The following is a 27,084-nucleotide window of genomic DNA, read 5'->3' as shown; positions in this document are numbered from 1 at the left end:
GTCTCATTTTGTAGACGTTAATTGGCTTTAACTTAGCCTCCAACAGTGGCAGTTTCAGCTCCTCCTCCAACATATCCGGCAGTCCGCGAAGAACCACTTTCATCGGTTTGTTAGCAGCAATATCATGCGTAAAAAATTGCGCCTTTGTTTGTTTTAAATAACACTCTACTGCCTTGTAGTGGTTTATTGCCGGTACAACAATTTTGTACCCATCCGAGCATAAGCGAATTGTTGCTTGTAAACCTTTGCTAATCAAGGTATTAAAATCCGATCGGCGGGTCGGCGGGAATCCTTTAACGTAAAAGGGCGGTAATTTTTCCTTCTTCTCTACCCCCTCTTCCGGGAGTAACGCGTACGGATTGTTACCAAGCAGCTTCTTGGCACTACTGTCGTCAGTTTTCCCATCATTGGGACGTTTTTTCGAATGGCCGTTAGAAAGACCTTTTTTACCCATATCGGGTTCCACAGCTTCGCGAGACAACGCAACAACAACTACAACGAATTAACGGTTAAAGAAAAACTTGTGGTGATAAGACCGAGAAAAGCACGTCCGAACGTAACGGTGGTTCGATCGAGAATGAAACGTTAGCTATAATTTTGCTTCTATTTATAGGTTTCGCGTTCCTTCAACAGCTTCGCTTTTGCATCGATTGACCAATCAGAGCGATGCTTTCGCATTGATATATCACTTACTCCATCAAAACCGTCGTCTATGGCAGGGAAATCCGATATGTCAGAGATTTTTAGCAGACAAAATAGGACACTGCTCGCTACTAATCAAAATTTCAATCATTTATAATTGAAAATACGTGACTTGATACATTCAAATCGATAAATATTTCCAATCAAATGATGAAATACTATTAATATTTGATACAAAATAGACTGATCTGTAAGTGTTTAAAACCTGACCACATTTCTACGTGTATTTTTCCTTGAGTTTCTGATTTGCACCCCTATATAGAAAATAAAGATGTGTTTCACATTAAAAGCAAAGTCTTGTTATTACTTTCCTTTCGTGGAATTTGACTGTCTGTTCCATCTGACACCGGTATGTGAGCACCAGCCATTTGAAAGTATACCGATTACGTTGAGCCCCTCGCGTTTAGAGCCCCAAACACTGCGATGTTTTGATACTCATCACGACTCTCAAATTGTGAAAATTATCTCCACTCAATGTCCCAATACACTGTCTACTGTATTCTAGGTAAACCGACAAGTTATTGTGAGAGAGTCGACACAAAATTCACTTATTTTCGTGCACTAAACAAGGTAAACGCGTTAAACAAATGCATTACTGTTTGTTTGGTTACGTTGCAATCAGCTGATTTTGATCTCATCAAGATGGTGTCGTGACAGGAGGCCGGTTTCAACAGACTTCGCAGCCGATTCTTAGCGTATCAACCCATTGCATGGATGGTGCTACGATCTTACTGACAATAATGACCTCTTTTTTATTTTTTTTATATATTACTGTATCCTATATGTATATATTGTAGGGTATGTTTAGGAGTGTTCCAGTTCTAGATGCATAATTTATGTCAGTTTTAAAATTTAAATCTGGAAATTATAACAAGAAAAACTAGCAGCCCCTAGATCAGCTGGCTGGGGATACGTTTGTTTCAATTTTAGTTCTATTATAGATCGCCCATATAAAACATTCAGCTGCTGAATTTGCTCTTAGAACTACCTACCGGAAAAATTGCGATAAATACTACAGTTTGTAGCATGTTCGAAAGTTGTGTAGAAAGTTTATTGCACAGCAATGGGATCCAAATGTGGCATTTTACTACCGAAACTCAAACTCGCTATGTTTTATTCATACATGAGATGAAGTATGGATTGTTTTAACATGAAATGCAGTATGACGATAGTTGTATGAGTTTTATGCACGGGTAAAGCGAAAATAAATACACGAAGATGCATTATTAAACAATTTTATTTTGAAATTTTTGTTATTTTCCAGCAGTAAAGTGTAATAGCAGTTTATAGTTCTACGTTTTATTGTATTAAACTACACTTTCTTAATTGAATTATCAACAGTTTTAGTATTAATGTACATTCTCTGCATTGGTATTTTTCTTTACTTGCACAGACCGTAATTGCCAATTCACATCTCGCTCGTACACACAAGTATCTTTTGCTTACAAACAGACCCGACTTCGACCAAGTCTGACCATTGATATTTAAATAATAATTTACATAATTATATAGTTTTCTTATTGTAACCAGAGCGAAGATGGGTGTTGAAAATGAATGAACGGTTGCATTAAGCGACACACAGGCTGCGATTTTTAATGCAGTTGATAATTTACATGTCCCTTCTATTATTTCTTCCAATTTAAATATTCGTTTGTCGCGCTGTGACATTTTTTACATCACAAAGCGTACGCTAAGTTAATAATTGTAGTTTAATTTTTTTTTCTTAAGTTTCTAACGGTATCTTAGGATTTCAATTTAAATAGATGTAATGAAATAAGTTTGGTTTTGTCTAATTTCGCTTTTTGTTTGATGTTCTCACCAGAACAAAAAAAAATCAATCCGTTAAGTCTCTTATCAGGTGTTGCTCCCTTCTTTGAAACGGCATAGTAGATGGGATAAAACACATGTTTGGTAAATATGTAGCTTCATTGGATTTCTGCTGGTAGCATTCGAAACAGTGAGAAACTATCTTTCAAAACTTTTCCTCCATTCCGCAGTATTTTGTACTTGTTACATTTTCGTCTAATTGCATAACATCCGATTAAAGTAAATCTTAAAAGATTCCCGCATTCATTCCGTAGTGGCGTTTCAAAAATATTAGAATCATTTTATGCTCTGTGTATATAAGGCCTTTCATGTGTGCTGTTCATACAACGAATTTTGTTAATTTTATATTTGCATAATAATCTATTCTTGTCTATATGTAATTATACGAGAATGAGGCGCAAATTGCTATTGATTGAACCAAACAAAACATTTTCCAATGCTGCTTTAAATTGAACAAACTGCCCATAATAGCATAACAGTCCCAAATTTTTTGAGTAATCGTAAATTTAATGACGTTTGAAATTGCATTTTTTATTTGGAAATTTTTAGAATAAAACAATTATACCCAACTACAATTTTATTGATAAAAACGCTTCTTCAGATTAAGGTTCTACTGCCAATCTCAGGAAAATAGCCGTTGTTGATAAATGCAAAAGTAATATTCTCCGCTACTGATAGATAAATCTTCAAGAAAGTTTTTTTTTTAAAAATGTACCAAATAATCTATATTTTTGTTTTGAATTTCCACCCAACGACTGCGAAAAAACTGCTTTCGAATTTTTCAACAATTGATATTTTCCTAAAATTGCAAATTGCCTCGTAATGTTTTCATCTTCATTTAGGACAGATATGTATTTATAGGCAGTGAATATCATCTCAACAACGTAACTAGAAAATAAACGGGTGGATGTAAATGATTGAGATAAAATAAACTGAATGAAACAGAAACATTTCGGACCAAAAGATTCAAGGATTACTCGCTAACCAAACCGACTTCTCTTTGGACATTTGCTGCTAGTGTATCACGTATGGCCTTTTGTTCCTCGTTCAGCATATCCTGGACGGGAGAATCATTAGAACTTCGCTCAGCTGGCGATTCTGTTGAAGGGACCTCATTTTCGTCTCCGTTTTCCTGACCGGCTGGTGTTTCATCCGTTGCCTCCGGATCTCCATCATTCGTCTCTGTCATATCAGTCTTGTTATTTACATCATCAACGTCTACCTCACTTTTGGGTTCATCTTCAACATTCCCGCTTTCGTCGGCGATTTCTTCTTCGATGCTTTCATTGCTTTCACGTTGCGCTTGGCTCAGCTTTGCGGAATTCTTCTGTAATCTTGGGTCCGTCGCCCGTAATGATTCGGAATTACCGATACCATCTCCGGTTGGCCGTAGCACCAGATACAACAGAATATCCGAAAGTGAAATAATACCGATCACTTTTTCTTCGTCATCTACCACCACCAGACGGTGAACTTCGGCCCGCACGATCCGTTCCATCACGGTGTACAAAGTTTCGTCCAGTTTGCAGTTTTGAACTCCCTCGAACCATGCGTTCCGATGTTCGTTTGCTGTTTTCAGAGATACATCCAGATCGTTGTAGGTCTTTTCGGCGGCCAAATTCTGCAAATATCAAAAACAATATTGGTTAAAAACGGAAGCCAACGTTTGGCTGTTAATTCAAATACATACAATGACGTCAAATTTGGCATATATGTCCTTCAGGCGACCCTCTGTATCTACGATTGGTAGAGCCGAAACTCGCCGATCCACGAACTTGAACAAAGCGGTAATGATGCTGGTGTCCTCCGTTGCAACCTCGATCTTGTCGTAGCTGCCAATGCGGATCTCTCGAAGCGTCTTCTGCATGTACGATGGTTTTGGTAGTTCATTAATCTGGACAATTGTAGAGAAAAGCAAGCACAGTTTAGAATTGTTCAACCGAAATCAAATTGAATAACGAATGAGCAAACAATAAAATAAATGTTTTTTGGATGTTTGATTTACAAAAAGACTCGAATAAGTACCATTTAATTTAGAAACGTGGCAATTTCAAATGAACGGCTGAATGCAAAAATCGGATAAGTGCAACTTAGTCTGGAGAACCCGTTTAAGTATTTTTGAATGCAAAAACCGGATAAAAACATTGGGAGCAAAAACCGGACATGGATTTTGCAATGTAAGAATCGTTTAAAAACAACTGTTTTTGCAAGAACCGGACAGAAAAACTTTGAATGCAAAAACCGGACAAAAACTTAACCGGTTCTTCCAAAACAAATGTATTTATCCGGTTTTCGCATTCAAAGTTTTTACAAACTGCCGCTGTGGAAACGCAGCATAGATCAAGATGCCCGTAACAAACAGCACTTGATCAAAAGGTTTTCAGTTATTCTTGTGCAACAAAAATCAGTAAACTGCGGAAGATCTGATGAAAACAAATCACTGAAATGGGACTGAAAAGAAAATCATTTGTGGACTTTTCATCCCTGTTTTGCACTGGAAAATATATAAACGGGATTTCAGAGTGTTTTAGTGAACCGCTTTCGTGGATCGCGATCGATATCTAGCGGTTTCACCGAATACATCTGTTCTTGAAGATTACTGGTGCCATAGGTGGCACCGCAGTAGCAACACTAGGTACAACGGGATGGAATAAAATAAACGACTGGGTCGATGGCGAAAATGAACATTTAGTGGCTAAAAGAATGCAGCATGGGCGAACAATCGCAAACACCAGATGAGAGCAAACAAAGAGCGCTACGAACAGGCGCGGAACAGACAATATTCGGTATCTTGTTGGCAAATGCGTTGGATGACCGAGATCGTGAAGTTATAGAACAGCTGTATTGATGAAAGTCGATGGAAAGGAATTTGAGAGAGTACTTTCTAGGCGACGTTCAGCTCCTAAGCGCTAGTGGCAGCAATCCAGCTAATCACCCTTTTTTATAGATGGAACACACGGTTCCTACCATCCACTCCACTAAGATCTTGTTCTCTGCACGAGCGGATCACCTTTTCGTTATTAGCGCAATACAGCTGTTCTATAACTTCACGATCTCGGTCATCCACTTGGACTTTGCAGGATTCTTCGATCGAATATGAAATTAGCTATCTGCAACTCTGATTATGGGGACGAGTTCTGAACTTATGGAAGATCAACTAGCACTAAATATTCTCGATTAGAAGGTGTTGCGTACCATCTGTGGTGGAGTACGTGCTCTTTCTTCAAGACAATGCACCGTGTCACAAGTCGCTCGTTACCATGGCGAAATTTCATGAATTGGGATTCGAATTGCAGTTGTGCAGTTCTTCTTTCTCTTCTACCTTTTCGAGAAATTTCTCTGTGTGTCGATCAAGCAGATTTGCCGACGGATCACCTGACTGAACGTCAAGTTAAATCGATCAAGATGAGGATGACCAGCGGACCTTCACTACTACCATGACTGGCGGTGAACAGTCATGAATTGAGTTGATACATCTACAGGGATGTTACGAAACATTTCAAAATCAAAACGCGCGAAATCCGCGCGAAGTCGAAAACTAAAACGCGCGAAGTTGAAAACTAAAACGCGCGATATTCGAGTGAAGCGTTAGACAACTATTTTTATGCAGGTGACACTTTACGCAGTACTTGAAAATTCACTTAAATATAATTTAAAAATCTGCATAAGTTTGTCATATGAACACAATAAATAAGTTCGCATACAGCACGCCACTTCGAGAAACCCCATGAAAACGATTTCATTTTTATTCTCCATCTTTTTCGATGCCCTTAGTTAAGGAGCAAGACTTTTTGCAAGTGTATGAGTAATGTCAACAATATGTGCGTAAAAACAAATTCCGGCGCTTCTTTTCCTGATTTTAATCAATAAATCTTCCATATGGTTGAAAAATAAACCAATCAGTTCATTCTGCTTAAAATTGCCATTCAAGAAAAGTGTCTTAGTCTAGTACTCTTCGGTTTTCCTTAAAACTGCTTAAGTTTCAGCTTATTTCCACTGACATATTTGATTAGTAACAAACACATTCCTATATGAATTTCCTCTTGCAGAAATTTTTTTCGTAGCTTCTATAAGTAAACCCGTAAAATAGGAACCTTTGATTTAACACGTGAAAGGCAACGGAAATGGCATGTTGTCGTAAATCTATTTATTTTTCCGGAAAACTACTTTTGTAACAGAAAATATTTAGTTTTGCTCATTTTGTGTAGCGCAATCTAATACAAATGCTTCGAAGCAGTGTTGCCAACTTTTTTTTTATTAGGGAACTAAAATCAACATTCAAAGAATGTAAGCAATTTTCCATCAAACGTTGGTGAAAAATTGTTCAAAACTGATATTTCATACAAAATGTCAGGCTTAACATTCATTTGAGAAAAAATTATTGTTAAAAAATTGTTTGAAACTCAATCCTCCAAGTCACTTTAATAAACTCGTTGCACTGCATATATCAATCTATGACATACGTACTGAATAAAATGTATGTAATACACAAATTACCTACACATGTTAACTTGATTTACTCTTGATCCTAAATTAATACTCTCTGATGTACGGAAAATGTTACAGTACAAACCTGTTTTAATCCACCTGGTGGTGTAATGATGCCTTTCTCATGTACATATAATATTGTGGTATTCTATTGAAAAAAATTCTCTTAGAGTTTTGAAAGAAACCAAGAGATTGTTTATGCATAACATACAGAATAAAACAGTGCTTTGATTGCGTAAGCCATCCTTAAGAAAACGAAATGGGTTCACTATTATATGCACTTTCCGGAATCCGAAACCGGATACCGGAAACCAGGATAACCGGAAACAGTTTGTTAAGTTGTCTACTGATAATGACTATCGATTTGTGTAGTTTTGAGACAAGTTTAGGAAATTTTTTACGTTTTTTGTTTCGCCGGTTTAAGTGACGGTGTACAATATTGAACACACTTTACCCTATAATTCCGGAACCGGAAGTTGGATCCGGATGAAATTCAGGAATTCCGTATGGGACCGGAAGACCTTTCATTTGAATCTAAGTTTGTGGAAATCGGTCAAACCATCGCTGAGAAAAGTGAGTGAGATCTATTTTGGTATATATGACCACTATTTCCGGTACTTCCGGAACCGGATACCGTGAACCAGGATAGCCGGTATCGGTTTGTTTAGTTGCCTACTGATAATAACTATCGATTTGTGTAGTTTTGAGACCAGTTTAGAAAATTTTTTACGTTTTTTGTTTCGCCGGTTTAAGTGACGGTGTACAATATTGAACACACTTTACCCTATAATATATAACCCTATGGTATATGACACTTGGCCCTCCGGGCCAATTTTCACTGGTCGGTTTTTCAAGTGATTGCATAACCTTTCTATATGAGAAAGGCAAAAAATGCTTACAATTGTGATTTTGAAAGAAGTTAAACAGATTTCATCGAAGATATTTTTTTTGCTTCGACATCATTTTGCTCGGCAAACATTTCCTTCTTGGCAAGAAGAATTTTAAGGTAGACCACATCAGGATGATCTGGTTCACTCTATTTAAATTAAGTTTCAATTATAATAGCGCCTTCTTCTGTTGTCAGATTTTACTCTGAATGCCTTTCTTTTCCTCCTCATCTTTTATTCTGTTATTTGGATCAGGGAAAGGCCCACTGGAATTAGTTTCTGTCAAACTTGTTCTCCAGCAGGCATAAAACCTCCTCATCTTTTGCATCAATAGATCAAAATCATCCGAATGATAAATTTCCTTAAATTTAGTGCTTCTACAGTAATTAAATCCAATGAGACAGTAACATAAGAAACGATTTCTTGATAACATTACGCGATAAATGAAAGTCGAAAGAACTGAAACAATTGTTAAATATGCGGCACATGCTAGCAATGGGCTCGTTATATCCATAATTAGTTCTAACATAGAGAATCCGAAGAAAAAAATAGGAAAACTACGACGTCGAATGTCAAATTGTAACAATTGAAAGCTCTATGTGCTCTTTAAAATTTAACTTGGTTTCCAGAACACCCAGGTCCTTCACAGACGATGCGCGTTCGAGAACAGTTTGTGGCAAATTATAGTCGAACTTGAATACAGACTTTTTGCTACAAAAGGTGACGGAACATTTCGTTGCGTTTAAATGCCATTTTGAAATATGAAATACGAAAGTCATCGTCGAACGATAGTTTCATACACTTGATCGAAAAATTTAGATCGTTGAGATACAATAAAATCATGAACGGTCCAAGGTGACTTCCTTGAGGAACTCCAGATGTAAAAGCACATAGTGAGGTTGTACAGGCTCCTATTTTCACTATCATTTCATTACCAGTTAGATATGATCGAAGCCAATTAAAAAATGATCCGTTTAATCCCAGTCTACCTAATTTGGAGATCGTTATGTGATGATTGATTTCGTCGAACGCAGCAGGGAAAATTGAAAGCTTTGGCATGGATCCAAGCTGAGTCTCTGATATGTAGTCAGAGCAACTATGTGTTATAAAATCCAGAACTATAATTTTAAACAGCTTCGATACAGCGCACAAAGCAACAATTCCATGGTAGTTGAATACTATACCCTTGTTCACATAGGATTTCTTCCATATTTCAGGAAAAATTCCAGAACGCAAAGAACAGTTGAAAATGTTGGATAGTGGAACCAACAAACTATTACAACACTTTCTTATCACCACGGATGGAATCCCAGAGCTTCTTCGTTTCTTTTATTGTCAGAGACATTGGCTAGAACCGCCTTCTAGTAAATTTTAGTAATATCAAAGTGAAAATTCGGCCACCTCGACCAATTGCTGAAACGTTCGCCCATCTTTAACTTTTTTAGGTTTTCATAAAACTCCTAAGCTTCAAAAATTGGTAAAGAATTTTGTGGAATGATGTTTTTTTTAAATTCGCGCCATAGCATCAATATCTTAGCAGAAACCGCGCCAAATCCGCGCGACCGTAACAACCCTGCATCTACTATATACAGTAGAGGCCTACGACGGAAGGAATTGAAGCGATATTATTGAAACTTTCGAATTGAAGTTTCAGTAATTGAAATAAATTTGAATTCAACGTATTGAAATTTTGGTTTTATTTAAATCACGAATTTTAGTTATTTTGAATTCTATTCGATCGACTAATCCTGATTCCATCTATATCAAACAGATAACCAAGTGGTTTACAGTAACTAGCAAGAATTTCATTCCGATTTTCTATATCGATAGGTTTCACAAGAAACACTACACGAGGCTTTTGCCTAGATGTTGAAATTGAAGGGTACATTTGGTTTATGAATCTTGGGTTTTTCCATGTGAACCGCGCTTGTTACACCCAATAATGAATATTTAGTCTACAGTAGTTCCGGTAATTATTTGCAGTTTATGCCAGTTTATTAGTTTATGAAAGAATCAAAATTAATGTACCACATTCAGATTCAGAAGTTGACCTGCGTTTTCAACAGACTTCGTAGCTCATTCCTGAGTATGCAGATACAAGAGTGCAGCCAGAGTAAGCGCGGAACGCGGAGCGAAGCAGATTGATTTATTGCGATATACTGTTAGTTAGTTCTTTGCGATATAGTGTTAGTTACGCATTCACTCCGACAGATTTGTCTTGATCAAATGTAATAATTGCTTTGAGGGACGCTTGCACCATGGCAGCAACCTAAGAATCCTTTCGGGTCGAAGCTTGTGCATATAAGAACTGGGCTTGCGAGACCAGTGGCTTATACTTTAAACCACCGACCGGGACTACCCTAGTAACGATTTTGTTTCAAACTAGACAGGAATATATTTGAGCAACATGATTTGTTGTTTGGGTAGGAAGTCGAACAAACTTCTCATAAAATACTAACCAAGCCGCTCATGAAACCGCTAAAGATTAGTAGCATAAAGTGAACTCAGTACTTACATATAAAAACAGAAATCTAAGTATTCGCTTGTGGGTTAATATATACAACACATTGCCGGTCAGCGGATCAATCACTGGTAACCGATGAATCCGGTTGTGAATAAGCGTTTTAATAGCGTCGTACAACGACGCGTCCGGTCCAATACTAACTAACTTTTTAACCTCTTCCTGGAGTACACCTGAAAAGATAAAACAATGTATTAAACAGTGATTCTTTCACGGTACCCTTTTTCTAGTCATACTTCTCCACGTTTCCAACTTATGTTCCTCAAGTTCGTCCATGGATGAGTTGGGTGATTTGTAGTACATTTTCAGTATCTTGATGAAGTCGGTGATCGTCAGCATACCGACGAATTCCTGCCGCTTCGAGTCCCAGAGTGGTGCCGCCCGGACGCCATTGTAGACGAGCGCGTAAAATGCCTTCTTAACGAGTAGCTGAGTATCGAACACGACTAGCTTGGCCGACGTCGGCACCAGATCATAGCACTTGTGGAATCGGAAGAATTTGACAAAGATCTGCGACTCATCCTCCTCTGCAGGAAATAATAATTAGAGAACATGTATTAAGCATAGACGAACATAAGTTATTTTCTGTGAATTATTGGAAGGAAAGGATTTCTGCACCACACGAATGACCCTTCTACACTTCTGCTACCTTTCTTCAGTAGATCAGCCAGCAATCGCTTCCAAGCACTGGAAACCGATTCGAACTCTCGAATGCTTTCGAGCGGATAGGTTTCGGTGTTGAAGAAATCGTGGTCTCCCGCGCCTAGCACCAGCCGCCCGGCGTAGTTCGAATAGAAATGCAACGTTGGCCATGGCTCACGACCGCCTCGCTGGCGGCCCGATAAGCCATAGTGGGGAGGTCTGTTCCTGCGATTACTAATTTTCTCGAAGTGTGGATTCACATAACACACTGCGCGGTGTTCCAGGGTGGCGAACGGTGAATGAAGAAATATATAATGATTTTCGAACATCTTGCAAATCTAAAGCGTCAACAATCGAGTGACGTTGGCGATGAACAGGTTGCTTGCTTATGATATACTGAATTTGGTTCTTCGGTCTGATGCGTGATGTGATGCAAGTGTCAGTTTGTGTAAAGAGTAAGATCTATTGGTATCATGAAGAATAATTTGGTATGACACACAGAAGCAGCAAGGAATATGTAAATGTTACATCGTTAAAATGATCGCGCTTTAGAAGGTAATGAAATTAAAGTCGAACAAATACTGCTTATAATATTCCGGATAGCGCAATATTGCTACTTTTCAATGTATAAAACTTTTCAAATACAACTTTTTCGATCAGAAGATAGTGTTTGTGTCAAATTATTCGAAGTTATCTAAATGGATGTTTTGTATTGTAAACGTTTCCAAGATTGATGATTATAATAATTTAATCAATTTTTTAACAGTTCGTCTTCTCAGTTTTGCGATTCGCAAATGATTTGCACAACTATCGAGTCTTCAGTTTTAGTGTAATATATTCTGGATAATTGAAAATTATATGTTGAATACTTGCAGCCACCATGTAACGGAGCAAGGGACTTTACATGAACTGTGTAAACGATAGGAAACAGTCTGATATTACATGCAAGCCATAAAGAATATCTGACCCGAGAGGTTAAAACCTCGGCCCTTATTACTGGTGTCACTACACGGTGAAAACAAAGTGAAGTGACTGTGACCCTTATTATGGGTATCACTTCACGGTGAAAATCGAGTGAAGTGAGTTTAGGTCCTTAGTACGGAAGTCGCTTCAAAGACAAAAGTAATTATTTGGATGAACCTGATATCATTATGGACATCACGCCACCAACATTTTGTTGAAAAAATTAGTTTTTTCCACCACAGTGATCATTTCACTATGCGTGATACTGGTAATAGGTAAAATCAAGTGAAGTGACATGTAAGTGAAGTGAATGTGAAAGTGGAAGTGAGAACGGTAATAAGGGCCCTCTAGGCGAAACTAGATTTATTTCACGAAGCCAAATTCTTGTACATCGTGTCGATTGCACAGTACAACATTGATCGTGTTAATCGGATGGAAAGAGTAACCAACATGAATTTTCGTATAATGAAGAAGATCACAAACGAATAGGTTCAAACTATCAAGGGGAATCCAAACATTTCTGCAAGAAATGGGACGAAAAACTGTATTTGCATAGAACGTTCGTGCAAGACGAGGAAAAACGTAAAGGACCACACACGTACAATGTTCAAAAGGCACCGAATCGCAATGAACGGTAGAATACGGTGATGAAATCACGTACACGGAAGTTCTACACATAGTTGTTGACGAAACCGCATTGTAACATTATGAATGACGAGACGTACGTGAAAACAGACTTTCGGCAGCTTCCGGGAATCCTGGTTTTGGCTATCTATAATGAGTTTTGAGGTCCCAGAAGACGTTGTTAAACTTCAGCAAAAAAAAAACAACAACATTAATTGGAGTTTTAAGCGAAGCTCTGACACAGTAGACGTTTCGACTCTTCACAGTTCGTGCAATCTGAATTATTCCAAGAAAGGTTTTGGACATAACTCTCTGCTCCGACTGAATATCGCATGGGTTGTTGAATTGGCTCCTCCCCGATGAACTCGATATTCGTTTTATGCTCGCATGAGTACATATTTTTGATCAATTGAACGTCAAATTTGATAATGACATATATCGTAACACCAAATATACAAACTGGAACCTCTACGAAGAGAGATTGACGAGTAGATTTTACGGGTACCAGCCTATAATCGATTCCCCAATTGACTAGGAAAATGTTGTCGATGAGACAAACTTGTTCATAGTTTCAGCATATAAAGTGGCTTGTCTACCTTGAATTGTAGCTTCTTTGTGGAATTTTGAACTTACTAGACTAAGGAAACTATGCTGAAGAGCTTGGAGCCACTGTGGGTCGGAGGCGTCCATGTCGACTCGAAGAGTTTACAACTGAGCTCTCCGATCATCTGAGTGAAGTGTTTGGAAAAGTCTACGCACAAATGACTTCACTATCTCAATAGTTCAATAGTCTTCACTATCTTTTTAACACTCACATTCCTAGATGAATGGAGCTATAGCCGACAGCTCTTGCAGACTGTTACGGGTAATGACGATTCTTGGGCACTTGCTCGAATAATAATGATGATTGAATCGGTCAAATCGCTCAATTGCTCTGGACAAGTCTATTGAACCAGTTCGCTTTCACATCTCATCCAAGTCAGTCGATATAACAAAAAGATTTACGTTCGGGACGGGAGAAACCAAGTACAGTATTGTGTGGTGAACAATAGAATGACCTCGAAATGAGTGAACCAAACGAACAAAAGCTATCGCCGACACGAAGGAATACAATTATTGTTGACTTAAGGCAGTGAAAAATTCGACCTTCGATACGAGAACTTGAAGGTTTGCTTAAGGAGCAAATGCATCTTGACATTAAACGTGTGCATTTACTTCAATGCAATAAGACAAATAATGTTGTTTACATCCAGTTTTATAAAGAGTTGGATGCAATTCAATTCGCAAAAGACAATAACAATGTGCACTACGTGGAGCACGAAAACATTAAGTACAACATTCCAGTATATATGGAAGATAGTGCTATGGAAGTGCGTGTGCATGATCTTCCCTCAAGCGTCATCGATTCTTATACTCGCAAAACTATGTCCCAATATGGAGAGATTCTCTTTATAGAAAAAGAAAAGTGGAAGAACTTTTTCCCCGGTATTCTAAATGGCGTACGTTTGTTATGCATGCGCGTGTAGAGGCCTATACATTCTTATGTGACTTTCGGTCAGGAATTCCGTGCGAATCACTTGTTACCTATGACAATCAGATTTCCACATGTCAATATTGCCAAAACGCTGTTCACTACGGTAAGCCATGTGATAAACTGTACAAGGAGACAACCACACCAAAGGACAACGGTGCTTCCATCAGTATCCCCTATAGAACAAAGCACACCAGATGCAGTTAACAATTTACCCTCAAACCAACCAGCAACTGCAACCAATGTACAACAAGGCGCATCTACAGCAACTCTCAACGAGCCCAAGACTACGATCAACAAGGAAAACGAAAAGAAAACGGAAATCACTCACAACACCGACGATGAAGCAATGGATGATGAGATAAGCCGCGAACAAAGTGACCCCCGATCCTCGTTGGATGGAAATGGAAACTCATCTCCCCCCTAGAAAAAGGGTGACAACGAGATCCAATAGCTAAAAAAAATTTAGGTAACAAAAACGTAAGCAAATCGGCTATGTAAAGCTTTTACGCAAAAAGGCCAGAATAAAAATTTTATTAACTAAAAAAGTCTATTGAAAAGGACGAAATTATCCCAGTTGCAGGGTTTGAACATTTTAAATATGTTTTGAAGAAAATTCTTACTTTCAGTCTTGCGACAGAATATATTTCAAGAGTTTGGCGAGAAAAATTCCCTAAACGTTCAAATCAGTTCTGGAAGTAGCCCGCAGTCATGGTATACAATCAAGTATCACAAATGAGATACACTTCTTGCTTATCAATCGACTCCTTTGCTCGTCGCTACGTCCGCTAGAGATTAGAAAGCTTAATGTCTGTAAGTGTCCTGATGATCGCATGTAGGCTTGTTAAGGAAACTTAATGACCTGTGATTTTAGAATTACGTTTTTGTCGACGATTATCATATATTGATGATCGATATAAGCTTTACTAGGCCCAACGATCTTCTGAGTCAGGTTCAATTATCTGTAAATCCGGGCTAAACATCAATGGTGCTTTTCACTCATCGTAGGATTATCACAGAAGGTCGACCGTTCTTAGGGGCAATCACGCTAAATACATAGAAGTTATTCGTGATTCAAAACTGAATATATCTGCCCGCATTGGCTTCAGGATCAAGAGAACATTCATGGCTTTCGACCAATGGAGACGAGCTTTTGGAACATCGAGGGGACTAAAACCCCGAGACGTTCATTGGATTTATTCAACTAGTTGCGTCAGCTCAGTCAAAGCTAAATCATCTCCAAAGGATGATCCTAAGGGTGATGTAATGACAACTTTTACAACTTTTGCTCAAGAGGCGCTCATGTGTCCATGTGTTTCTGAAACAAGAAGTTTGTGCATACCGTTTAAAGGTTACAGGAGTTTGAAAAAGTAATCCTATAGACACTATATTCTATAGTCAATGAGGTAGAAACAGGTGGAGCAAACATAGCTCTTTTGTATTAGTGAAATCAACTTTACTTCAGCGAGCCAAGTAAAACTAAAAACCACATGCTTGTTTCCGTTACACCGGTTGAACTAGTTAGCATTGAATTCGAGCATGATTATTTTACATGTATGTTGTCATACCGAATTGTTTACAAAGTTTTGGTTACCAACGCAATGTGGTCTGCACCACATGTTTATATCACATTGGTCTATAGTCACACTCGCTTGTGGTCTCATAGGATTACTAGGGATGAATGTGTACTCGATCTTAGTTAACGAATTTTCATATGAAGTTTTCCTTTCAAAACATTCAGTTTGAGATATCCTCTTCATGCGGAGCGACTGTCTGGTTATTTTGAACGACAGCTTGATGCAAACATGGTTTGTTATACGGAAAGTTCTACGTTGGATGGTCGGGCTGGTGCTTGTGTCTATTGTCGTTGGTAGATACTGTTTTGTGTTCCAAGCAGAAATCTACCCTATTCAACGTGATGTACAATCGGTAATCTGTGGTAAACGAATATTTTCAAGGCACTCTTTTCGATTGATTCCCCGTCGGATATAGTGTTCGCCTGTCGAATCCGAGTCGGAGAACTCAAAGCATTTCAAATTATGTTTACTGGATACCATGTCACACATGTATTACTGGAAATGAATGAGCTGGTGAGTTGGTTAGAGCTGGCAAACCAGAATCAGCTTTACCACTATCGATAAAGTCGGATGAAGCACAAGGTTCGTTCTAGGACTATATTCAAACTTGAACTCACTATTGCAAACTTGAACTCATATAAAAGCATATATATCAGATCTGAATCACAATGAATCAAATTAAAATGTTTGTGAAGCTTTTCTCAGCTTCACAGTAGTATTCTGGTCAGGGCTCTGATAGAAGTAGTCGATCGCGTTGAGAAATAACGTCACATGGAACATGAAAGAAGGGAGTGGTCCGCACTTGGAAAATTGGGAGACACCTGAAACAATCGCTTGTCGAGCGCCCAAACCCTACCAGGAAACTCTGAGTGTGGAAAGAACTCAGTGAACCTGAACAAAACGGGAACCAGGGTTTGGCAGCAGCTAAGCAAGGTGTTGAGTTGCGTTACTACAGCCAACTCCGGCATTTCAATCCAATAGTTGGCCAGAAGGTACAAAAGTGTGCAAGGCATTTGTAAGCACGACCGTGTTTTGACGAAACACAAACGCTGCACTTTGATCGAAAACGAAAAATACGTTAAACTCGATTTTAAGTAGGCCCCGATTTTGCATCGCTACTGGACGTGGGGATGTGCCGGCAAGACTCAAGTTCGTTTCTGTCGACAAGTTCACGAAGAAGACCATGGTTTGGCAAGTAATTTGCAGCTCTGGCCTGAAAATGAAACCATTTGTCACATCCTCGCGAATGACATCCTAAGTTTACATCGAAGAATGTCTGAACGAGCGCAAGTTTAGGAGGCAAAGCCATCTTTTGGTCCAATGTGGTTAGTGGCCGCTACTTCAACCACCCGAACCACGACTGAGATAAGATCGATTTTGTACTCAAGCTAAAGAGTCCTCCGAATTGCCCTGAATTTTAACCATTCGAACAATATTGGGTTATTTCAAAGCAACGACTTCGGTGAAGCGGCTAGGCAGTCAAGGATATCCAGCATATGTATATGGCTAAATGCACCGGTTCCGTATCCGATTAAACTTAGCGGTCGCTGATGGACTAAATCAAGAGGAAGATTTGAGAGTTCGTTCGAACTAGAGAAATATACTCGTCTAATGCTAGAACTTGAAATTTCAATAGAAGTACTGCAGAGCAACCATTGATGGACTTTCCATACTTATTAATTATTGATCTTTATTTTTGGTGCGTAGGATTCTTTCGAGAATGCAGAATGGTATCACTTTTCAAAAGCTTCAAATTTTTTCGGGAGTTTTAAGTTTTATTAATCGTCCATTTTAGTACCTGCAAATTGTTTTGTATCCTTTCGGTGAAGCAAAACGATTTGTTTATTTTTGTTTTATGTCTGTCTTGTTTGGATAAACTGAAGAATTTGTCAAGAAAGCCACGGCAAGGCATAAATCTTGAACCAATTTGTTCCGATTCTTGGAGAGCCTTTTGTAAAAAAAAGGTTTCCGATATGCTGCATTTATTTTTTTGAGAAAAAAAGCTATAAACTAATAAACTATAAACTAGTAACATTTTTCTACAAACCGTTTGGATTTACAGTTAAAAGTAAAGAAATTCAATATAAAATAGTTAAAATTGGGTTACCGTCGATTGCTTTGATTTTGTTTGGTATAAATGGTTTTATTTAATTATTCGAATATAATTCAAAAACATGCATAATTGAAATTTTGTAAAACAATCGTTTTCATCAGTAATTCCCAAACTCAGCATGGCACTACGACAACGTGTCATGGGCATTGCCTTTCGCTGTCACGCACTGGGGGTTGATTCATTAGGGAATCGATGGTGTAGATAGTTAGGCTTCATGCATAACCAAATCATGGAAATTGAAATTAAAATTGAACGAACGAATTTATCCTAAAGGATGTGTACGTGTATAATACATAGAAAGCTACCGGTTTAAAGTGCAGTTTTGGGTCATTATCACTACCTAGCTTCAGTGAAAAGCATCAGTTTAATGAGGTTCTTTTGTAATATTTTATCATTTTATGGATAGTAAATACTTCTAGCAAATATCGGCTTTCGATGTTTACCTTCAATGACACACAGTAAAAACTATGACTTTTACTTGTTACGGAATTTCACACATATTTCAATTCATAAGAACACAATTCGTGATCTGACACTGAGTTTTACAAGGATTACTCGAATAAATGACAATCATACACAGTTTGTCATGCAGAGATAATCGTCGACAGAGACGAATATTCACACGATTTTTTCCAAGTGTGCATGGTTAAGATATTAGAAAATCTTGAAACCGAATTCCCGGATGTTACTTCTGAACAACAATATTTGTTTCTATATAAGGGCTTTAGATATTTCATTTCTGAATTGAAGTAAAATTTACCCAACACAGATAACAATAAATAAAACATTAACCTTTCTTCGAGATGCCAATAACATAACGGCGTCTTCGCTTATTGTTGTTGTTGTGTAGAAACTCATGTTTACAATCTGTCTAGTATACATTTTGTATGTAATTGCAGTGAATGGTGATGAGGTGTGATAATGTGAAAAGCAACTAAGTAGCCACTGCACTGAGGATTAGTAAAAATACTTTCAGATCTTGCGCTTGATGTTTTCGACCTTCGAAGCGCCACCTCCGATTGTCTTCCGATTGCACGGACAGCTACAGGAAATGCTGCTGCTACTACTACTACTACTACTACTGCTGCTGCTGCTACTAGAGATACCGTTTATACTGTTGACATTGCGACGATTTTGTGCACTACTGCCACCGATGTTTGACGGTCTACTTTCGCTTCCATTTAGGCAGTAGTGATTACAGACATTACACCAATTGCTACAATTATCACACCTGCCCTGTTTTTCCTTTTCGTTGGTCATTTTAATTCGGGAAACGATTTCCTACCGGCTGAGCGAACGAGTGAACGAATGACATTTTTTGACATACACAATTTTCCGCTTGGATGGATCGCCACTTGGTGAGAATGTTCTTCAGTTTACATAAGAAAGATTAATTATCTTGAGGACAAAAAATAAACAATTTTCTCACAAAAACGAATATCAAAGCAGAATACCAGGCATTGTAAAGTTTGAGGGATGAATGTTTTTGTTAATTTGGGGTCTATTTTTGTTCTCATATTGGTCATTGTGGGGCTCGCCTCTTTACCAGAATGATGAGAGGAGCTCATCTGTTTGGCAGGTTATATTAGAGGAACTGCAGGAATGTTAACTCAAGATCATATTAGTTGATCACAGATCGTTCGAGATGGAGTAATCCCCCTGAGTTTAGTAATAACCGGTTGCATTCGATGGGAAGGAATCTATTATATGAGTAATTTTTTTTGTAGTAAATATTATTGTCACATAGCACCGAGTTTTCGTTCATATAAAAAAACTCGATCCTATGTGATAATAATTCTAGCTGGTTCAACTAATGTTGGAAAATATTGGAGAAGTCAAAGGACACAAAACTCATATGAAAAGTATCGATACTACACGGAAAACCACACGATGGCAGATCGACTAAAATATTAGTTAGTTGTTTTAATTTTATTGGTTTAAAATAGGTAAAACGAATTGATTGTTGTTTTTTCTGAACTGCTGGTAACATAGCAAAGACATACACATACCACTCATGCCACAAATGAATAATGGAACGCTACAATTGGGCAATGGCACACACTCCAAGCGGAAAATGAACCGCAACAATGAGGTATCATTGCAGCAACTGAACAATGATCAACTCAAAAGTCACATTCCGTAAAAAAAACCATTGATTTTACTGCAGAAACAATCGATTCGCAACCACAATATATTGTTTTAACGATCTACAATTTAATACAATGTATTTGCGATATTCTGAACAATATGCAAACTGAACATTTCATTACTTTCCAACAAATGGGAAAATTGAAGAATTTGAATTGTTACTAATTTCATTTTCAGTACGTTTCTGATGAACCTAGTTCAAGGGTGACACTTTCATAAAATAAAAATGCAGCGGTTGTTGTTGCATTTTTACTTTCATTACCTTAAACTGTGGTGTTGAGCATTTTTACTTTCATTACCTTAAACTGTCACTATTCGCAACAAGAATTTAAATGGCAGAATTCGTGAACCACAAATTGTTTTACCTTACTGGTTTATGAGAAAAAGTAATTTTGTAATCTATGAGTTCTCGGTGTAGTACTGGTATGTCATCCGTCAATTACATAAATCAAATTATCAGACATGAACAAATGGACAATAACCTTAGATAGCATTGCAATCATCATGAATTTAAAATATCGTCTAACTTATCTAATGTTCGTAAACACATTTTGAAATTTTAATTTTGTTCTTAAATCTTAAATGTCTCTATACAGCGAACGATAGAGGTGAAAAGGGATTCGAAAACCAATTGTTACAAACAGTATGAGGCTACACTGGAAGGAGAATTGAATCAGAAGTACACCGATTCTCACAGTGTATGTGTACCAGTGCGTTTCACCGGGTTACGTTTGTGATATGGACAATCGCAGGACAGGTCCATGGATTGGAGAAGTTTTGTAGTTTCAAGTTTTACCACTTTGTTGCAAATTTCATTTCGTTTGTCTATAATTTTCAATTTGTGACCTGTGACACGTATCAATCGATATGTTTTTCGCGTAGAATGTATGTGAGGAAAAAAAAAACTCCCAAGATATCAGAACAATCAGAAACCTATATCGAAAGTTAAAAGATTCATTGTAAATGTACAGCGAAACTGCAATAACCTCTTGGAAAAAGTTTCGAATCGACTTGAATGGTTTATGTTCTCGATATTCCCTCCCCCCAGTAACCGCTTGATTTATATAATAAAAAAACGTTTTTTTAAGCATAATAAAAAATGTACTTAATCCACCTAGCAGTGAGAACATACCTTTTTTCCGCATTTGAATATTATTGTATAAACACTCAACTGTGTAATTGTTTCCAATTGATTTTTAAAGAATTTAACAGTAACTTAAATAATTTAATAAAAATAATGCAGTAATTTAGCGGATTCTGGGATGTTTTAATTCTATTCTGTTGCATCTTACAATCTTTAGTTCGTGATTTATACAATGTCATACTATGTCATATTTGAAAGATTATGTGGCGAAAGGCCACGAAAAAGGTTGCTGTACACAGTATTTCAAGTACTTCGAAACAATTGCATATAATAGCAACAGAAAACGTGTTTAACTTTGCTTCCAAGCATCGCTTTTTTATGTAGCGCTTACGCCATAATATCTATATCTCCTTTAACAGTGGACGGATTTCTGTTTAACTCAAAAAGTAAACATCAGATCTCGAAACATCCGCGAATTACGCCACTTTTCAGTGGAGATATAAAGACACACACAGACATTTGTTAAGTTCGTCGAGCTGAATCAATTTGTATATGATACTTGACCTTCCGGACCTCGGAAAATTCTAAAGTCGGAGCCTAATATTTGCCTTTATCATACAGAAAGGCTTTGCACTCGACTTTCGATAATTTCTATTCGACTCCGTTTGCCGAGATAACAAAATTAATTTTTTTGCCGAGATTTTTCTATTTTTACTTAGATTGAAATCAAAGTTCTCGTAGTCTCACAGCCTATGCTATTGAATTTATCAGTATCAAACTTCTGGTTCCGGAGTAACGTGATAAATTGTGCAAAAATAAATAAAAATATAAATGATAGGTCTAAAAATATGCTAACGATACGTCTTAAAATAACATTGCAATTGAATTTTATTTGGATCCTGATTCTGGAATAGCGAGGTAAAACGAATCGTATCCAGATACGATTTCCGGTTCCGAAATTACACGCCGAAATAAAAAAAAAATAATTTCAAGATTCTTGAATTTTGCAGTCTGATGAGTTGATGACTAAAAAATTTGATTTCAGATACACTGGATCTTAGTAATCGGTTCCGGATCTTAGTAATCGGTGGACAAAAACTCTCCAAAAGGAACTTATTTCATTTTCTCAGCGATGGTTTCACCAATTTTAACAAACTTATGCTTGAAGGAAAGGCCTTATGGTCCCATAAGATACCATTGAATTTTATCCGGATTCGATTTCTGGATTTAGGATGCCTTGAGAAGAACCTTTTTCTATGTTGGTGCTTGCGATGAGAGCTACTCATGATCATCCAGCCCTCGATGATCACGATCATCCAAAATTTTCGTTGAATGCGAAGAATCAGCGGCATTTTGAAGAAAAAGATTGACTCTCGTGTGTGGAGTTCCACTTGCTGGCGTGTACTGCGACCTTTTCACGGCATTAACGAATCGCATCGAGTGCAAATTTATTCAATACTAACGCTGATTCCGTGAAAAGGGTCTGTTTGAATAGTAGTATTTTTGCTATGCGACATACAGTGAACCTATGTTTACAGAATTGTCGTCTCTGATTGGGAAAGCCATGATTATTATTATAGATATTATTTGTTATTGATTGAATTTCCATCCACTAATTATCTAAAATATAGAAACAATGGTGTAATAATCGAGAATGTGTTTAAAATTGATCGAACTATAAGTGTTGAAACGATTTTTCCCCTGTTCCAACAGTAGGAGTTTTGTGCATTGTATGACAAATTGATGCTTGGGAGCAACATGAAACACGGTTTTTTATACTGTTACATACAATTGTTTCTAAGTACCAAAAATACTGTGTACAGCATTCTTTTTCATGACATTTTGCCTCAGACCAATTTTAGCACGGTTCGTTTTTGGCATCACAAACGTTTGAATATGACATATGTAAACTAGATGATGGCAACATTTTCGAGTTGAAACCAATTCCATAATTATATTGATTCAAACTACTTACAGCAATAAATGCTGGAAGAACATAACACCCATATACCATTCGAATCAGTTAGTCGAGATCAGCAAATGGGTGTCTGACAAATAATTTCACTCAATTTTCTCGGAGATGACTCAACCGTTTTCTATATACTCAGATTCATATGAAAAGTCATATGCTCCCAAACAAGGTTCGTGAATTATGTTTGGATCCGACTTCTGGGTCCGGAACTACATATATGTGAAACGAAATTAAAATAGTGTTACTCATTTTTCTCGTAGATGGCTGAACCGATCTAAGATTCAAATGAAATCTAAGAATCATCTATGATTCAAATGAGAGGTCTTAAAATCCTATAAAACATCTTACTTTTTAGTCAGATCCGACTTCTGGTTTAGGAGATACAGGGTGATTAGTATAAAAATGTCCATTTCACATAATTAATCAGGTTTATCGGGTTTACAGATTTGGATAGTCGATAACCAAATAAACTTATTTCAGTTTCAGCGGTATTCAGTTTTCGATTCGGATTTAATTTAATTTCCGGTTCCAGTATCGAATCGTTTCTCAAAGCTCAATCGTCTTCTCAAAAAAAATTTAAATCGGCTAAGACAAAATTAAATAATTCTATCCAATTCTGACTTCCGATTCTGGAATTACAGGATGATGAATTTTTAAAATTCAAACCGATATAGAAGATTACAATCCCGAAAAGCTTTAAAATTGGACTCAAAACTATTGCAATTTATTCGTCATATGGCCATACGAATCGGTTTGGGTTATGCTGGTTCCTGAATACCGGCTCTAGAAGTACCTTAAATTACCGTAAACTCTAAAGTGGAGCTTACTTCGACATCTCACGGAATGTTCAATCGATTGTCACACGTTTAGATTCAAATTCGATCTTGGACATCACAGGGTAATGAGTGATTGGAATCTCAAATAGCGCTTAAAACGACGGTCATTAAAATAATGTCATGAGAATTGAAACACCGAAGAATATTTATGCAAAAAACACATGCGGATTGATAAAAAAAAGGTATCATCTCACTGCTAGGTGGATTAAGCACGTTTTTTTATTTTCCATGAATTTTCATATACAAGCACGTCAGCAGGATTAAAAAAACCCTCATTTTTTAAACCAATTTTCACAAATAAACAAGTTTTTAAAGGATATGCCATTTATTCCCAAACAACAATTCAATTCAGAATACAACATCGATTGAATGACCACTCCCATTTGATAAACAAAAAGTAGCTCTTTGATATACTTTTTATTTCGTCTTCGACTCGTCAGTACATAACAGTTTATGTTGATCTTTTATGCCACCTAGCAGTTCAACATAAACGAGTTTCGGCTTATTCTGGCCGGTTCAGGTGGTAGTCATTTGGGGGTAAACTGTTTTGTGAATAGGACAGATCGCCTTCGACTCGTCATCTTTTTTGCGAACATTTTGCATAGCATTGGTCAGCATTTCGGGCTGTATCGCAGCTTTTCAGCTCGTTATTAGCTTCGAGTTCGTAAATGTTTTTCGGCTTTTTGGATTAACCTTTACTTTTTAAATAACCTCACAATTGAACGGTCGTTTTCAATGTAAAGCGCTACCATTTCAGCGTGTTCGTTTTTGTGTGTATCGACTCATAGCTGCAATTGCAATGACGTTTCAGAATTGTTTTCATCTGTCAAAATCGGCTAAAAATGGCAGAGTTCCAGATGGCGCACCCTGTAGAAAAAAAACCTAGTCCTAAAGCTGATGTCTTCTTGCTATAGCATATTAACTTATTATGTTTTTAATTTACCAATAACCAATCTAAAGTATAATTTCTTTGATTATGCTTCAAATTAATACTGAAAAAATAGTTGTATTAAACAATTGAATATCGAGAACAAGCTTCGACCATCTCTAAGCTGAATTCTGTTCGACTAGTACCAAAAATTTGGATGGGAATAAATTCACAAACCGTATCCTTTCCGAACATGCTCCTAATTCAAAACAGAAACATGTTTTGATTTATTACGATAATAAATACTACTCCGGACTACCCGGAAACTGACAAACGACACGACAAACTAATCAATACAGCGTCTGCTCAGGGAAGCGGAACACGCTCACGACATTCGACTTCACACGAACCCTCAGTGTTTCGTCTAATTTGCACTGATCTTGGAGCCCGTTATCCAACCAGAAATATCATCTGTCGGATTCAATTATTGATGGGTCTGGGAACATGCTGGCATACGTCCGATTGCGAGACAAAACACTAGACAGTACACCTTATGTGGCTTTGTTTATTCTTTTACTCTGCATTTGGTTGCTTAGCATTCATATTCCAATAATAGACAGGTCTAGCGAAACAAGCTGAGTAGTACAGATCGTAAATTATATAAACGATTTCTAAAGGTTAAGATCATGCTCAATTCAGAATAGGCGACGCTGTTTAAAATAAACGACGACGAACATTCATTCTAAGCAAACGCGGAATTCCGCATAATAGTTTACATCCAAAAAAGAAATGTGCGCCTCGTGCCACTGCCTGATTCAAGTGTTTGCAGCACCGATATAGATTACAATTTGAAGACCCCCAGTCAGATGTGAAATCCCTGAACAAGCGCCACTTTTGTGATGAATTCCCGATGAGCAGCGACTGTGCACCATCATTTTGGACGGGGGTGTGGTTAGCACCTGACGAGATTATCGCTAAAGCGTCTTTATTTTTAGCTTGCCAAGAATTTTCCGATTTGTGATTCCGATGATGGAAAGTCTGGATCAAACTCCAAACAAAACAACTGACTAAGGAAACAAATAGCGAAGATCATATTGCCTCCCACCAACTGGCGATCATTCGCAGCAGACTTCGAATGCACTGACGAGTTAGCACTAAATGATAGCCTATTAGGAACATCACAACTTTCGGCAGGGCATAGCGTCACTCAGGACGTTTTAGCGTAGGACACATTCAATCACTATAAACATTCTATTTACAGGAAGCGGACGTAGTGCGTAGGTACGATATGTGCGGGCCAAAGTTATTGCGTTCTTCGGAAACCACCAGAGATCACCGTCAGCGCGAATAGTTTGCGTTTCTGCCCGAATCGATTTTCATTCCCCGCGAAAGTCAAAGTCAAACTGAAGATAATCTCCGGCTGAGCGAGGCAAGGCAAATTTTCTGCTGACAGTTCGTCCCGAAGGATACGTCATTCTTCGCATTGACCCCCACTGCCCGATATTTTCCCAAGCAGCGATATTTCCACGAGTTTGTGACAATAGTTGGTTTAGTGAGCGATCGTCGGCTGAACTCGCCCAGCTAAAAAAATATTGATGCGACGATATCGCGCATGGGTGAAAAATTAGCGAATCGTTTCTGTGTGGTGGAAATACGACCGAGGGAGATGCAGTACGGAAGGAAGACGAGCTTTTGCCTATGAATGATCTTGTGTTTACTTAGAGGCACACAAACACAGGGGCACACCTAAGAAAAGTCACATTTGTTGTAAGGGATTCGGTGTGCGCATGCGAGATCTACTAGAACTAGTGGAAATGTTCACTCTCGTGGGGGCAACTATTGAAAATGTTTAATGAATATTGATTATGATGAATCATCGAATTGATGTATGTTAAAATATTGAAAAGTCATCTATAGAAATGCATCTATGCGAAGAATGTGTTGTTTTGCTCATTGATTTTATTATCAGTTGCAAGGCTAGCAATCATCGTTTTCATTTTGCATCATTGAAATTTATTTTCACTCTCCGTTTCATATCAATACGTTCCATGAAGGATTTGAGTTAAACGTAATAAGTGAAAGAGTAGACACAGCGTTGTCTCATGCAAACAATAGATAAGTGATGAGCATATTGCGCAAGTGATAATTTTTTGTGGTCGTTATTAATATTATGTTCGAAAAGTTTTTCTCGCTCTGAGCGTGAGTGTTATTACTAAGCAATCGATCAGAGTCGAGAAACATTATAGTCAATTCCTGCCGGCGACTTTTTTTTTAATGAGTTTACTTGGTTTAATGCGGTGA

The 27,084-nt window shown here is 37.6% G+C and overlaps 1 protein-coding gene and 1 long non-coding RNA gene across 2 annotated transcripts in view; both read right to left on the bottom strand.

The window, feature by feature from the left end:
• Positions 1-1,921: 1,921 nt before the first annotated feature.
• Positions 1,922-27,084, bottom strand: part of LOC131429156 (uncharacterized) — a 230,261-nt gene continuing 205,098 nt past the window's right edge. The window contains exons 10-13 of the mRNA XM_058593203.1: positions 10,662-10,952; positions 10,420-10,598; positions 4,220-4,423; positions 1,922-4,150 (exon numbers count right to left, since the gene is read on the bottom strand). Of these exons, the coding sequence (XP_058449186.1) occupies positions 3,503-4,150; positions 4,220-4,423; positions 10,420-10,598; positions 10,662-10,952 (1,322 nt within the window). The 3' untranslated portion in view covers positions 1,922-3,502. The remainder of the gene's footprint in view (positions 4,151-4,219; positions 4,424-10,419; positions 10,599-10,661; positions 10,953-27,084) is intronic.
• Positions 11,227-27,032, bottom strand: LOC131429157 (uncharacterized). Its single transcript, XR_009229409.1, has 3 exons — positions 26,043-27,032; positions 18,875-19,163; positions 11,227-11,335 (listed from the first exon to the last, which is right to left on the bottom strand). It is a non-coding gene; the product is annotated as an uncharacterized LOC131429157 (long non-coding RNA).

This window comes from Malaya genurostris, chromosome 2 (genome assembly GCF_030247185.1).
Source record: "Malaya genurostris strain Urasoe2022 chromosome 2, Malgen_1.1, whole genome shotgun sequence".
Lineage (NCBI taxonomy): Eukaryota > Metazoa > Arthropoda > Insecta > Diptera > Culicidae > Malaya > Malaya genurostris.
Note: the sequence above shows the minus strand (reverse complement) of the source record. Positions and strands in the feature narration are given on the sequence as shown.